Source organism: Limulus polyphemus, unplaced genomic scaffold (assembly GCF_000517525.1).
Source record: "Limulus polyphemus unplaced genomic scaffold, Limulus_polyphemus-2.1.2 Scaffold694, whole genome shotgun sequence".
Taxonomy (NCBI): domain Eukaryota; kingdom Metazoa; phylum Arthropoda; class Merostomata; order Xiphosura; family Limulidae; genus Limulus; species Limulus polyphemus.
The window spans coordinates 366,871-382,537 of NW_013666304.1; the positions used below are offsets into that span (position 1 = coordinate 366,871).

Below are 15,667 nucleotides of genomic sequence, written 5' to 3' on the forward strand. Positions count from 1 at the left end.
GGTCTTTATCATTGTTCCGACTGTCACTGACTTAGTCTGTATCATTGTTCCGACTGCGAGTGACTTAGTCTCTATCATTGTTCTAACTGTGCGTAATTTGGTCTGTATTATTGTTTTGTCCAATGTTCCTTCAGTGATTGACTACTCTATTTTGATAACTATTCTTATTGTGAGTTATATTGATTAATGTCGAGATTAAATGATTAGTTGTGACCATTGTCTTTACCGTGATTGACTAATTTTGTTACTGTTTTTGACTAAAAGTGAATAGACTTAATGAGTCATTAGACTGTAAGTGGCTAATTCTGACCAATTGTGTGACAGTAAGGAGTTATATTTTACCGATCATTTGATTGTTAATGGGTAATGTTTACCAATTGTTTGACTATAAGTGGTTAATTTTGACCAATCATTTGACTATAAGTTTCTAATTTTGACCAACTGTTTGACTTGAAGTGGCTAATTTTAACAGTATCTTGACTGTAAATGCCTCATTTTGACTAGTTTCTTGACTGTAAATGGTTAATTTTGACCAATTGTTTGACTTTAAGTGCCTGGACTTGACCATTTGTTTAACTATAAGATGTTGATTTAACGAATTGTTTGACTGTAAGTGGCTACAGTTGACCAATCGTTTGACAGGAAATGGTTAAGTTTGACCAATTGTTTGGCTGTAAACTGCTATATTTGACCAAAAGTATGACCTTAACTGTTTTTATTTTGACGAATCGTTTGACTTTAAATAGCTAATCTGGACGGTATGTGACAAGTTTGGACCAATCGTTTGACTGTAAGTGGCTAATTTTGACCAATCGTTTGACAGTGACTTACTAATTTTGACCAATGGTGTGATTGCGAGTAATAATTTTGATCACTATCCTGACTGATTACTGCTCCAAGTCTTAGTGTCCAATATTGAGTGCACGACGTCTGTCCTAGCCACCACATCCAGAGGTGAGGTTCGGTGAACTAACAGGCTACTACATTGGCTACAAGATAGCGGGAGCATCGGATTCCTTCGTATATAAAACGTTAAGCCTGAATGATAAAGCTACAGTGGAAGAAACACACTTGACCAATCTCCGTCGTTTCACCAAATACAAAGTCGTAGTCCAGGCTTTCAACAACAAAGGGGCTGGACCACCTTCAGACGAAGTTTTTGTACAGACTTTTCCAAATGGTAAGTTGAGATGATCGCTACAACACACGATACTTCATAATAAATGATAAACTAATGTTCATTGATGTATTTCTTGAAATTCTAGGCTAAGCTCGGCACTTGTAAACGGTAAGTGTACTAAATAACTACAACACACACTTCTATCCACTGTTTTCGTTGTTTCTTAGAGTTATAAGCGCTGACTAAAGCACTGAGTTACAAACCTCCATGCAAACTTGTGTTGTTAGATGCTTACTGTTTAGGCTTCGAGCTTCCTTCGTGAGTAATGTATATGAACATCCGGAAATACAAATCACCCATAGTTTCACCAAACTTTAAGAACACTTCTGGAAGCCAGTATCTTCGTTCTGCGACGACCATAAACTCACACCACATTACAACTATTCTCTGGAAGCAGGAGATTAATGTTGTCAAATTATAACTATTTTTGTGTTATTACTTTTTTTACAAATACCCACTTGATGTTTCTGCGAAACAAATCGTGAAAAAAAACCCTTGTAAATGACCCTGGCTACCACAATATGCAACTTTCCACTTATTTCATGTATTAGCTCACCATTTCTAATGGAAATCTGAATGATGTGATATACAGAATGACACTTCCACAGAATATTCCCCATTCCACTAACATATCTGTCAATTTTTCCACGAACATTCTGGAACTACGAGTACTGCCATTTTTTACATAATTTCACATTTTTGTGTAAAATATATTGATAATTCTCTTGTGTAATGGATTATTGGTCTTGAAGCTTTTGAACTATTTTACTAACAGCTCAGTAAATATCATCATCCATCCAGTTCAGTAAAATATTAGAAGCTGGGGAAAAAACCCCTGTTCTTGACTTCTGTGTAATAAAAGAAAACGGAAATTTTGAAGTAAGTTTGACAGAAAACCAATTCATACCAACATCTTCTCACGCTGTTTTCTTTTCAAGCAACCGACAGCTAATAAAAGCTGACGTTATGAGATGTTTGGCAAGCAAAGCTAATCTTTCGTCGAGTGGACATTATTTTATAGACACGAAAAAAATATGTGTCTTCTATAAGATCTTTGAAGTTAAGGGCTAGCGTTCAGACCATGTTGAATAACTTCTTGATTCAAAAGAATCGTATGTTAAGATAAGAAAACTCTGGCTCAAATGAACCTGTTTGTGTTTCTCTACCTTACAATGTTATGAACAAGAGAAAGGTCTATTGTAGTTAGTATCAAGACCAGTTTTAAAACATGATCGACTCAGAGAAAGTTCTTGTACAAAATAGTGTTTTCATGATTTAGTGTATAACATTCCATGGTCCTCCAAACTGGAGATACGATGACACCAAACGGACATTAAAATGACCAGGCTCTTTTAACAACAAAGTTTCTATTGTCTGAATACGACATTTCTCGGGTCATCAAATAACGTCAAAAACATCCACGAGCTTGTGAAAGAAGGGAAGGATCCATCCTGAATAAACACTAGGCCTGGTGTAGCAGATATAAAAACCAAGAATCCGTCATAATTAGACACTAGATACTGGGTGTATAAACAAAGAATACATCTTGATTGGACAGTATAGGGACTTGATGTAGCAGAGGTATAGACAAAGAATCCGTCGTGATTAAACACAGGTATAAACAAATAACTGGGACGAAAGGACATCAATTTTATGTAGACAACGTTATTAAATTTGCTCTCTGAGTTTTTAATCAGAAAAAGAGCATATACTTCCTCAATAAAATCATTGTTGTCACAAATTTCTTAATTGATTAATCAATACCAATAAAATAACAATAAATCCTACGAAACAGTGTATATACGTACTGCTTCCCCTATAATAAACAACGATGTGTATGTGTCATATGTTAGAAATATATTCCAAGTGTTTAATATTTTGAACAATACAGTTTGTCGAGTTTCCTCAACTTCTACCATTAAACTATTCAGAGAAAGTTACGTTCGTATTCTGAGTCTTTTTAGTCTTAAACATTACAAGTTTATCCACTTCCAGTAAGGAGTTAGCCTGGTAAGGTGACACTTTAACAGTAGTATATATTTGTTAAAAGCACTTGTTTTATCAGATCTTTCTTAGATACTTACGTTGAAGAAATTTCACTCATAGTGTGAGTTTGTAAATTATTACACAATGTTGTTGAGACTTCAAAGGTTCACAAAAAATGGGTTTTTTACCGTTACGAAACGTTTTAGTAATGTCTCATTTTCCATAGAGTGCTTTAAGTTCGTCTTTTTCTTTTTATCAGATCCGTGTGTAAAACTTTGTGTCATATTTTTTATTGATATTTATGCTAATCTTTCAGATCCTCCCGTGTCACCTAAGTTAAACGTCGTTGGCTCCTCTACTTCCAATATTCGACTATCGTGGGAAGGGAACACTCTGAGTAACGATCCTGTTTCCGGTAGATGTTCTTTTGTTCCATGTTCAGAATATATATATATATATATATATATATCACTAGTATGAGAAATAACACCACATTGTTCTCCTTTAAAAGAATAAAAAATAGCTACATGGCTCTCAGAAAATTAAGAAATAACTTAATTATAGTTTGTCCAAATATACAAGTTTTAAAAATTTCTCAGATGAAACTTTTTATAATGTCCTGCTATCAATTACACACGAGATAACTATGACTATCAACACACTGGCTAACAAAGTCCCAAATACATTTCAACCATTTATTGTCTGCTACTTTCTTCAGCAGGTTGCGCTGTAAGAATAACCATCAGATCCCTCTATTCGATCAGACAAGAGCCCAAGAGTTGGCAGTGGGTGCTGTTAACTAGCTGCGTTCTTTCTCTAGTCTAGCAGTTCAAAATTATATAGCCCTTGTTTATCCCTAAACCATACCACTTTCCAGCTGGAAGGCGTCATGGTAGCAACAAACACTAATTTCAGCGCACATTTTGGATGGTTTTCAACTATTTTCTTCATCTTTTGTCTTTTTTGAGACCAAGTTATCTGCTTTATTGCAAACGAGCGCATAACACCGACTTCAAACATGAATAATTGTTTCTGTAACTAAAAATGGGATAGTTGAGTTTGAAACATGTATTTACAGATATAATTTATTTTTGACCAAAGGATAGGCTATTTCTCTGCAAACGAGACAGTTAAAATATAAAGTATGTGTTCAATGCTTTCTTTGTTTTGAGTATTAAAAATTCTCTGCAAACAGGAAAGTTAAGATTGAATGTTGTGTTTAATAATTTGATTTCTTTTCTTTACAATAGGTTATCTCCTCTATTATAAATCTAACAATGAAGAATGGAAAGAAAGGTCACTCCCTGGAAATAATAAGAAATACACAGTTGAAGGCTTAAATTGCGGATCTCATTATCAGCTCTATCTCCTGGCTTTCAATTCCGCTGGAAAAAGCGAACCCAGTGAACTAATTAGCACAAAAACTGAGGGCATGGGTAATAAAACATTATGTTTTAGAAGGTATATTAACAGGTTAAATAGAAGAACTTACTGAGGCACTATTGTAGGTTAAGCCGAAGACATTACTGAGGCACTATTGAGGTTAAGCCGAAGACATTAATGAGATACTATTGTAGGTTAATTCGATAATATTAATAAAGCAATATTGTAAGATAAACTGTAGGCATTAGTGAGACACTGCTGTTCGTTAAACGAATACATTAGTGAGGTACTATTGCAGGTCAAACCTACAACATTTTAAGCTTTGCCGAGGCGTTAGTGACATACTGTTGTAAGTTAAAGTGAAGACACTGGTGAGGTACTATTGTTGGTTAAACCGAAAACGTTAGTGATGAACTATTGTAATTTTAACCTAAGACATTAGTGATGTAACATTGTTTGTTGAACCGAAGACATTGTAGGTTAAACATGATATATTAGTAAGATATTTCATAATGTTAGTCCGAATGTTAGATTCCATATTGTAGCTTGAGTCCAGGATATGAAGGCGATAGCTTAGTATGATCGAGGACATAGTTTAATTGTTACAGCACTTTCATACTGATTATGACATCGTATCTTTACAAGGTGATTCCAAAGAAAGCATCATACTCCACAAACTGTATGAGAAAGGTGAACTTGCACAGGAGTGTTAAGCATGTTATGCGGTTGTAAATTTCCACATTTGGAACCGCATGATACCCTTAACACACATGTGCAGTTCCACTTCCCTGTGACATACCGTTTGTGAGGTATGACGCGCTTAAATGAGAAATGTTTTATTTTATATAATCACCCTGTATAATGTACACTATCTTGTCTGTCTAATATCCTTCCAAAGTTTGGTCCTTGCATCACCAAAAACGGCCAGGATAATAACCCCGACCAGGGCTTAGATTTTTGGAATACCCGCATCCCAACCCCAAATGGCTTAATGTTGATAAGCTCGTCACAAGCCAATAGTAAATACCTAACTGCTACGTACACAACTCATCCATACCATAATTCACAGTTTGAATGAGATATTAAAATATATATTCAAAAATTAATTTCTGGTCGGTATCTCATTTTCGCCATGCTCACCTTTAGTTATACTTCTAAACGGTAATCAGTAGGAAGGGAGTCTGCTAGTGTTTAACGGTTAGTAATGTAGTTTGGAGTTTTCAAGTTTTGAAACAGTTTCCATTCTACACATTGGGAGGAGGAATTTATATTGTGTAAATACTTTGTTAATAAAGTTTTATAATTCAAACATTTATCAAGTAATAAACATAGGACCTGTTTAACACTGCATGTTTTGTATATTTTTAATTCTAAGCCTCAGAGATGCAAATATTAATAGAGTTTTTAGCATAGCATTTTCTGACACTCATAATAAGATTTTTTAACAAACAGCTCCCGTTGCACCCGAAAAACAGTCCTTATTGGTCACCAACAGGACTTCCGTCACAGTCCTTTTAACTTCCTGGCATGACGGTGGCTGTCCAATAGAATCCTTTAGTGTCAGCTACAAGGTCCACACAGAAGATTCCTGGAGGACTGTGTCCAGTAGCATTTCCGGGGACCAGAAACAGGTAACCATTCCAACTTTAATACCTGGAACTCGATACGAAGTGAAAATCACTGCTCAGAACAAGGCCGGCTCTACGGAGGCTGAGTACTCTTTTGTCACAGTATCTACGTCAAAGAGTAAGTCAATTATTTTTTTTTTACCATAAAACCTATGGCAAGGGTTATAAACAGTATTTGTTTATAGTTACCGTTCCAACTTATAAACCAAATACTCATGTGTTATATTAAGTATGCAAAATATTAATAATAACTTGAATAAATAACATTTTTGAAATTATGATTTTTAAAATAGCTCAGTAAAGCAAATATATTTAAATAATTTGCAAGCGTATAACACTCTCAAAATTATTATTAATAACATTAAAATATTCATCTTTAACCTCATAAATTCTACCAGTATGCAAAGCATTAAAAATATATGTGAACGAATTCAAAGCTTATAGAATAACTTTGTTAAATAAAATGATTTTTCTTTTAAAGCTTTACTTTCTTTTCCTCTAAACATGTCAGTCTTTCATAACAGTTTATTAACCTTGCTCTGAAAGCTATTAACATATATCTGATTATTAGTAATATTTTACAGAAGGGTATGAAAATTATCAACCTTAAACAGAAGGTTATGAAAATATCAACCTTAAACAGAAGGTTATTAAATTTCCTTTGTAAAATATTAACGTTCAACAGAAGGTTATGAAAATTATCAACCTTAAACAGAAGGTTATTAAATTTCCTTTGTAAAATATTAACGTTCAACAGAAGGTTATAAAGCTTATTATCTTCAGCAAAAGGATGTTAAATTTCTGAAAACTATAAACCTTCCTCTGAAAGTTACAATATTCAGTAGAAAACAATTAATATTTTTCTGGAATCTAGTAACATTTATCTCATAATTATTAACATCCTACAAGAAGGTAAGACCGATCCTCTGAAAACTGTTATCTTCTGTGGAAGGCTACTAACCTTCTTTTGAAACATTTTAACCTTTCTCAGGACCTTGGTTACGCACGGGGCCCCATTTCCCACCTTAAATTGTGAAAACAAAAATTGACGTCACATCCTCTCCTTTGAAACTTATTTCTTGAAAAACGTCATTATTTATATTTTATATTAAAAGACAAAGGTTTTGTATTGAAAAAAAAATTAAACTTATTTCCGAAATAATAATGGTAAAAATAGCAGGCCCTATATTATTAATTGTCGCAGTTAGTAGGCGAAACCCTCAGGGACCCCAAACTGTGTTTAGACCTGAGTCCCTCAATGCCTAAGTCAAGCCTTGCCTTTATTCTGAAAATTGTATCTTCTTTTGAAAGCTATTAACATTGTTTTGGCTATTATTGTTCTTCTGAACGCTAATAAAGTTTTTTTTGAAGCTCTCAACCTCTTAATGGTTGCGGTATCCTTTCTTCGAGATAGTTACTCCTTCAACAAAGAGAAAGCTATTAACATTGTTTTGGTTATTATTGTTCTTCTGAACGCTAATAAAGTTTTTTTTTTTTTGAAGCTCTCAACTTCTTAATGGTTGCGGTATCCTTTCTTCGAGATAGTTACTCATTCAACAAAGAGAAAGCTAATTGAAATGTTTTAACAATCATTACTAGTACCTCCCATTGTTATTCATTCATTCCAACTACTGCTGTCGTTCCACAGTGTTCTCGACGCCTATCCCAATACTTATTGGAGAAAAAGTTCCATTTTATCTGGATTTAAATATTATCCTGCCTACTGGAGTGTCCTTTGTTGTGGTGGTCGTGGTCATGTTCTTGGTCTCTGCAATCGTTCGGCGACGCAGCTCCTCTGAAAGCTCAATAAGTGGTTCGTGTAATTTACTTATACTTGTCTGGAATTTTGAAAATGTACGCATATGTTTAAGATAAAAATGACTTTTTTTAAATTATGTAGAACAGTATATGTATTATATCATTTACTTGTATTGACGTATTATTGTGTACTCGTATATGTTCATTATGTACTCTTCTGTTCCCATTTTGTACTCATGGTTTCATAATGTACTTTTAACATTCGTTTTGTTCCTTTACACTCTTATAATATTGTGTATTCTTAGCTTCTCACCATATACTTGTAGCATCTCATTAAGTAACTGCCTAGGATGATATAATCGTGCTTTTGTTATGTATTTTTAGCTTCTCACTACGTACTTCTAGCATCTCATTAAGTAAGTGCTTGTGAATGATATACTTTTATTATGTATTACTAGCTTCTTACCATGTACTTGTAGCGTCTCATTAAGTAACTGCTTATGGATAATATAATATCATCGTACTTTTATTATGTATTCATAGCTTCTCACCGTGTACTTGTAGCATCTCATTAAGTAACTGCTTATGGATAATATAATATAATCATACTTTTATTGTGTATTCTTAGCTTCTCACCATATACTTGTAGCGTCTCATTAAGTAACTGCTTGTGGATGGCATAGGTAAAAATGACAGTTTTTTTTTGTCTTGGTATTTAGCATAAACTTTCTTTTTCTTACTTTTTATAATTTTCTTACTTCATACACAGAACCTTTTTCATTAAGTCTACATCATGATAAAATATTCTTTACTAAATAATGTTTTGTTTTTAAATCCAGGAAGTTCGGTGTATAACTGTCGGAAAATGCAGACTCGCGAAGCTGTCCAGCTAAGTAGTCTAGATAACCAGAACTCCATCAAAAAATCCTCAGCTTCACCTAGTCGAACTAAATCTTTCACGTATCCACAGCCTTATGCTACTACCCAGCTGTCTGGGTCAGAAGACAAGAAGTTGGGTGATGTCGACGATTACAGCTTAGTAAGTAGAAATATTTATTAACTCGGAAAGACTTACTAATTGTATGTTATTTATCAGTTGTTGTTGTTTTTTCGATTGAAATTGCCGGCACAAATGATTTCTGAGATTCTTTCAGTACAGTTGTAATTACTGTTGTTTGTTTTTAATTATGCACAAAGCTACACAAGGGCTATCTGTGCTCTGCCCACCACGGGTATCGAAACCAGGATTCTAGCGTTGTAAGTCCGTAGACATACCGCTGTGCCACTGGGGGGTTATTACTGTTGAACAAGTCATAATTAATATCATTTTATCCTTAGATGAAAGCACTTTTAATATTTAGATTTTTCAGGCTGCTAAAAAAAAAAGTTATATTTAAAAAGGGCGAATTACGTTCTTTCATTCCAAGATAAAATAAGTTTTAGTAAAGTGTAATAGAATAGTTATTTTTATATGATGATGGAAAATCGTTTAAAAAAAAGTAACAGATGCATTTCTCTAAATGCTGAGTAAAACTCGGCATATTTAAAAGTGTTTGTTTGTAGTTAAGCACAAAGCTGCACAAAGGGCTATTTGTACTGTGCCCATCACGGATATAGAAACCCGGGTTATAGCGTTGTAAGTCCGCAGACGTGCCGCTGTGCCACTACTGGAGTGGGACTTTAAAAGGTGGCATGTAACTTTTCCATCGCACACGTTATAAGAGTAACGTTCTTCAGCCTGTTGATGATTATCTGTACCCTCCATTAAAGTTTAACTTATAATTTTCAAAAGGCTGCTAAGTTTAGCTATTAATGATGATGATGATTTTTTTACTCTCCGTTAAAGAATGAACAGACTTGAATTTCTACAAGATGAAGGTGACACCTTGTTGGAGTTACAAACAACATTGTTTCTAGAATGTGATGAAAAATCTTAGTACTGCTATTATTAAGTTGCAAACTGATTTTTATGAATTAATAATCAGTTTAAGAACTTGATCCGTAGATTTATTGAATACATTTTTTTCTCGACTTACTAAACAAAATAGTACAGAATAGAACGAAAATATATACTTGTCAATTGATTTTATTATTTTTATTAATAGACAGAAACATTAATTATTCGATTGGGTCTCTTTTAGGCTAAAGACGAACCTTTGTATGCTACTGTGAAGCGCACTCCTAGGCCTCCTCGATCAGAGGTTCATTTGTATGACTATGAAAGTAAGTTCATATTTTACTTAGTAGATGGCAGCACTTAATATGCAGCTTACTAATCTTGTACTATGGAACATTGTTTTAAAAACACTGAAATTTCTTCAGTTAGCAGTGTTTTTGATAGAAACAAAAATTGTTTTTTGAACTTTAATATTTAAAAGTATTTTGTATACTTGGTGCTTTAAAGATGCATTTATGATTCTATTCAATTATGATGAAAAAAAGTCATTGAAAACTTACAAATAATTTATATATTAGTTTATTAGAGTTCTGCTAATTCTTGTTCTGCCATTTACAAGGTGCTCATTTTCGTGAAAACTTTGAATGTATTATAAACAGCGTTAATAGTAACAGTAGAGGAGTAGCTATATTGTTTAGTAGAAAGTTTGAACTTAAAATTCAAAACTAAAGAAGGATTTAAAGAGTCATATTATTGTATTGGATCTAATTATAAATACTGAGCATTTTATATTAGCATGTATGTATGGACCAAAAATATATGACTCTAGTTTTTATGGTGAGGTAAGTCAAGTGATATTAGAGTTTAATAATCCATATAATATAATGAGTAGTGATTGGAACCTTGTACAAGATCAAGAGTTGGATGTAAAAGGATATCTGCATGTGAATAACACAAATGTAAGAAACAATATATTAGAAAATAATGGGCAATTTATGTGGCACATTTCGAGTGTTTTATCCAAATATTAACATTTTTAAATGATGAAAAAGATCATTTGAAAGAAGTTCATTTATATTTATTTTACATATATATCTCTTGATGACAGTTACAGCAGTGGTCATTCATCAGTTATTCAGCTTTTAATAAGTTTGCTCACAAGACAGGAATTTGAAATTTAGTACTTATTTGCTTAATGAAGAATATTTTCTAAATGGAGTTAAAGTATAAAACTGTTAAATGAATAGTATACAAGAAATCATGGTATTCTGTCGTTCAATCTTCACTTATTGTTTTATACATTATTGATTGAAATTAGAGTTATAGTATTTCATTTGAAAGTTATCAAAAATAAAAAGATCAGGAACTAGAAAATGAAATAATGACTTTGGCACAATTTTTGAATAAAAATACTTGTAAACGTGTAATGCATTATATGAAATATATAAAACAAATGCAACATTATTTAAAAAATAATATCGCATGAGAGTGAAGAAATAACTGAACAAAATTAAATACTAAGATATTAATGAAAACTAGAGATGACAATTTAGAGGATATTTATTTAGATATACTATTAAGATATTTATTTAGATATACTGTTAAGATATTTATTTAGATATATTATTAAGATATTTATTTAGATATACTATTAAGATATTTATTTAGATATACTATTAAAACATAAAAAATTGCCACTTTCTGTATAAAATACAGAAGAGCTAGAAATAGTTTATCTGAATGCGACTTATATGGTTTTAAAAATTAAAAAGATCCCCAGGCAGAAAGTGCAGGTTTTACAATTGAATTCTTTAAATTATTTTGGCATGATTTAAATCATCATATAGTAAACACAGTAAATGACGCACGTGAAGCTAAAAAAAAACAGTATAACATACAAAAACAAGGTATTATAAATCTTATTCCAAAACAGGATAAGTCAAGAATTATTTTACTGAATGGGAAACCAATTACTTTAATAAATCTTGTTTATAAATTAATTTCAGGATTTATATCTGAAAAGATAAAAACTGCGTTAGCGTTAGTTATTCATGAAGATAAGAATAGTTAGAGAAAATAGTGAGAACTGTAAATGATATTACAAGTTTTACCAAAAAAAATAATATATTAGGACTTTCACTATTATTAGACTTTAAAAAGGCTTTTGATACGTTTTTGTGGATGTTTTTAAATAGTCTTCGATGTATTTGAATTTGAAAACTCAATTGCACGATGGAGAAATGTTTTCCATAATGTTTTTAAGTGATTTTTCGAAATTAAAAGAGGATGCAGACAGGAGATGCGCTCTCTTTTTATTTGTTTACCTTAGCAACTAAAATACTAGAAATAATTCAAATGTACAAGAAATAAAAATAAGAGATAATAATTAATTCTCAGTATGTTTTTTGTTGTTGTTAAGCACAAAGCTATCTGTGCTGTGTCCACTGCGGATATGTGAACCCTATTTCAAGCGTTATTAGCTTTTACACTTGCAGCTGAGTCATTAGGGGTCTCAATGTGCAGATGATACAATAATAATTTAGGTGGAAATTATTAGTTGATCATGTTTAAGATTAAACTTCGAAAAATATAAATCCACTTGAACTGAAAGAAATATAAATAGTTTATTTATTGTAAATGCCGGTAAACAGTTAATAAAAGTAAAATAAGTTAGGATCTTAAAGTATTTGATATATTAAAACTTTTAAACAACTAGAAAAAACGCAAATGAACAGTCATTGGTAAAATTATCGTCGTTAAAAGTTTAATATTGCCTATTTTTTTGCAATACTTATAAATAATATGCTGCAGAAATTTAAATCTCTAATAAACCAGATAGAATATCTAAAAAAACATATTATTAAAATATAAGAAAATTTTAGTTTAAATATGATAGAACTTGAATCTTTCATTAAAGCAATAAAAGTACATAGATGTGTAGATTATTGAGAATATATAATGATAAAAGTTTCTCATCATCTTTTAAAAATATATATTCAAACATAAAAGACATAATAAGGTGCAAGAAAATAAGAAGTATCAGTTTTATGGATAGTATGCAAGATAAAGATATAAATAATCTTATCTTAGAACCACTATAGATGATGAATGGAATATATTTTATAAATTATCTTATTTTGGATAAAGGATCTTTTTTACAATTATTTTTAGATTCATAGATATCTGTTTGTTTGTTTTCAATTTCGCGCAAAGCTACACGAGGGCTATCTGCGCTAGCCGTCCCTAATTTAGCAGTGTAAGACTAGGGGGAAGGCTAGTCATCACCACCCACCGCCAATTTTTGGGCTACTCTTATAACGTTATAACGCCCCCACGGCTGAAAGGGCGAGCATGAGACTAGAATTTGAACCCGCGACCCGCAGATTGCGAGTCGAGCTCTCTAACCACCTGGCCATGCCGGGCCTTCATAGATATCTATAAATGCGATGCTTATATAACTGAATATTGGGGAATTGAAAATGTAATTAAAAAATACTTTCAAAATAATCATGTTAAGCAAAACAAAATAGTTAAATTACATAGTCCTTTTATGCCTAAACCAATATAATTTATTTTAAACTAATATAAACGATGCAAACAAATCTATAATTTATTTTAAAAAGGAGAGATAAAAATTTAGAACCAAAAACCTTTGTAAAAATGAAAAACATGTTTTCTTTCAAATGAAGATATATAAAATATTGAATGGTTTTATAAATCATCATTTATAATTTGAAAAGGTATGACTTAGAAGGTTTCAAGTAATATTTTTATATAGAATATTAAGTATAGGTAGCTTTCTGAACAAAATAAGGATTCAACAATATAATTTCTGTTATTTTTGTAACAAAAATAAAAGTTATAACGCCCCACAGTGACACAGCGGCATGTCTGCGGACTTATACTGCTAAAATCCGGATTTCGATACCCGTGTTGGGCAGAGCACAGATAGCCCTTTGTTTAGCTTTGTGCTTAATAACAAACACCGAAAAGTTATAACAGATTATTTTATTATTTAGAGATACAAACATTTTGGAGTGATTTAAAATCTCGTATTTTTGTCAGATTAAAACTACTGTCTTAAATTATATTGTATTTGATGATAAATCTTATATTTATAGAAGTAGATTAAAAAGAAAAAAGTCACTGGTACTACCTTTCATTAAATGGTTATAGACAACATATCAAACTGAAAATTATATTTCAATATAAATAAAAGTAAAGCAAAATTAATAAATAATTGGAAAACTTGAAAAAAGATATTTGACTATTTGTTTTACTCTGTCTTGTGGAATTAATTATTTTAAATAATAACACTGAATTTTTTATATTATCTGGAGATACTTTGGTTATTTATTTCTTTACATACCATTACTGATGGATTTTTCTCTTTTACATTGTGAGTTTATATTGTGTTCTTTCTTCTATACAGTATCCATAATATTTCTTAGAAAAACGTTTTATCGCTTGGTTGAATTATTTTACTCTGCTTTCTACAGAACTACGAGACTTAATACTAATTTATATCCATGAAACAAATATTACTGCCAAAACACTGTAGCAAAATTAATAGAAAATTATTGACGAACCAAAAGTCATATGCATTTTAACGACGTCTTCCAATTCACTCAGCTTTTCCTTGCTGATGATAGTTTACTCCAGAATACTTAAATAAGCTAGAATTAACCAAAAATATAAATACTAAATTACTGGCTGAATATATATATATTCATTTTCTTAAATGAGCTGAATATAAAATAAGATACGAAAAAGATAACATGAAATACAAACTAATTCATAATGATAATAGGGCGTGTCTGTGTGTGTAGGTGGGTGGGTGTGACCGCCATAACTCCAAGAGGAAAGAACCTAGAAACCTGAAACTTTGCACATTTACTATATGAACCCTGAGGGTGTGCACCTGGGTATTATTACTTATCCATCTGCGTCCACACGTCACGAGCGCATCTCTTTGTGAGGAAAGCAAGCGAAAAACAAATAGAAAGGAATAAGTGATTGTCATAGCTCCAAGAGGAAAGAACCTAGAAACCTGTAATTTTGCACCCATACTAAATTGACCATGAAGATTTGTGCCTGGGTATTATTACTTATCTACTTGCGTGCGCGTGCGCATCTCTTTATACGAAAAACCCCATAGTAAAGAAATGTGACTGCCTTAGCTCCAAGAGGAAAGAACCTAGAAACCTGAAACCTTGCACACATACGAAGTGGACCCTGAGGGTGTACACCTGGGTATTGTTACTTAACCGCGTGCGCGTGCACATCTTTTGTAAGGTAAGCGAGCGAAAAACCACATAGAAAAGAAGTGGTTCCTTATATTACAAATTATAGATATAAATCACAGACAGACAGGCTTGTCCTTGCATGTGTGAACAACTTTTTAATGAGGCAAGCAAACGAAAACTACATAGAAAAGAAGTGGTTCCTTATATAACAACTTCTAATATATATAATAGCCAGTGTGTTCCTAATATTGTTCTTAAGAGGATATGTGCTGAAAGTATAAAATGAAGTGTATAAACTACAAAATTGAAAAAATATTAGTTGTTTTCTAACTTAGAGGCTCCGTTAATTAAAGAGGTTTGTTTTTTATTATTTAAGTTTAAAAACGGAGGACAAGTCAAAGGGAAGGTTACCTTTATAAACAGGCCACATTCCGTAAAGGAGCAACAAAAGTATATAGGTTATACGTTTATGCTTAAATGGGTTCAGAATACACACACTGACATAGTCATCTAGAATAAATCAACCTAATAACCCGAGCGAAGCCGGGTACTTTCGCTAGTATACAATAAAACAAAAAGAAAGTATGAT

At 32.1% G+C, this 15,667-nt stretch overlaps 1 protein-coding gene across 1 annotated transcript in view; it reads left to right on the forward strand.

Annotated features, from left to right (window-relative positions):
* Positions 1 to 15,667, forward strand: part of LOC106460021 (Down syndrome cell adhesion molecule homolog) — a 112,873-nt gene that overhangs the window by 72,217 nt on the left and 24,989 nt on the right. Inside the window, exons 17-23 of the mRNA XM_022386616.1 lie at positions 940 to 1,180; positions 3,483 to 3,581; positions 4,417 to 4,602; positions 6,002 to 6,295; positions 7,826 to 7,990; positions 8,775 to 8,974; positions 10,077 to 10,158. Of these exons, the coding sequence (XP_022242324.1) occupies positions 940 to 1,180; positions 3,483 to 3,581; positions 4,417 to 4,602; positions 6,002 to 6,295; positions 7,826 to 7,990; positions 8,775 to 8,974; positions 10,077 to 10,158 (1,267 nt within the window). The remainder of the gene's footprint in view (positions 1 to 939; positions 1,181 to 3,482; positions 3,582 to 4,416; positions 4,603 to 6,001; positions 6,296 to 7,825; positions 7,991 to 8,774; positions 8,975 to 10,076; positions 10,159 to 15,667) is intronic.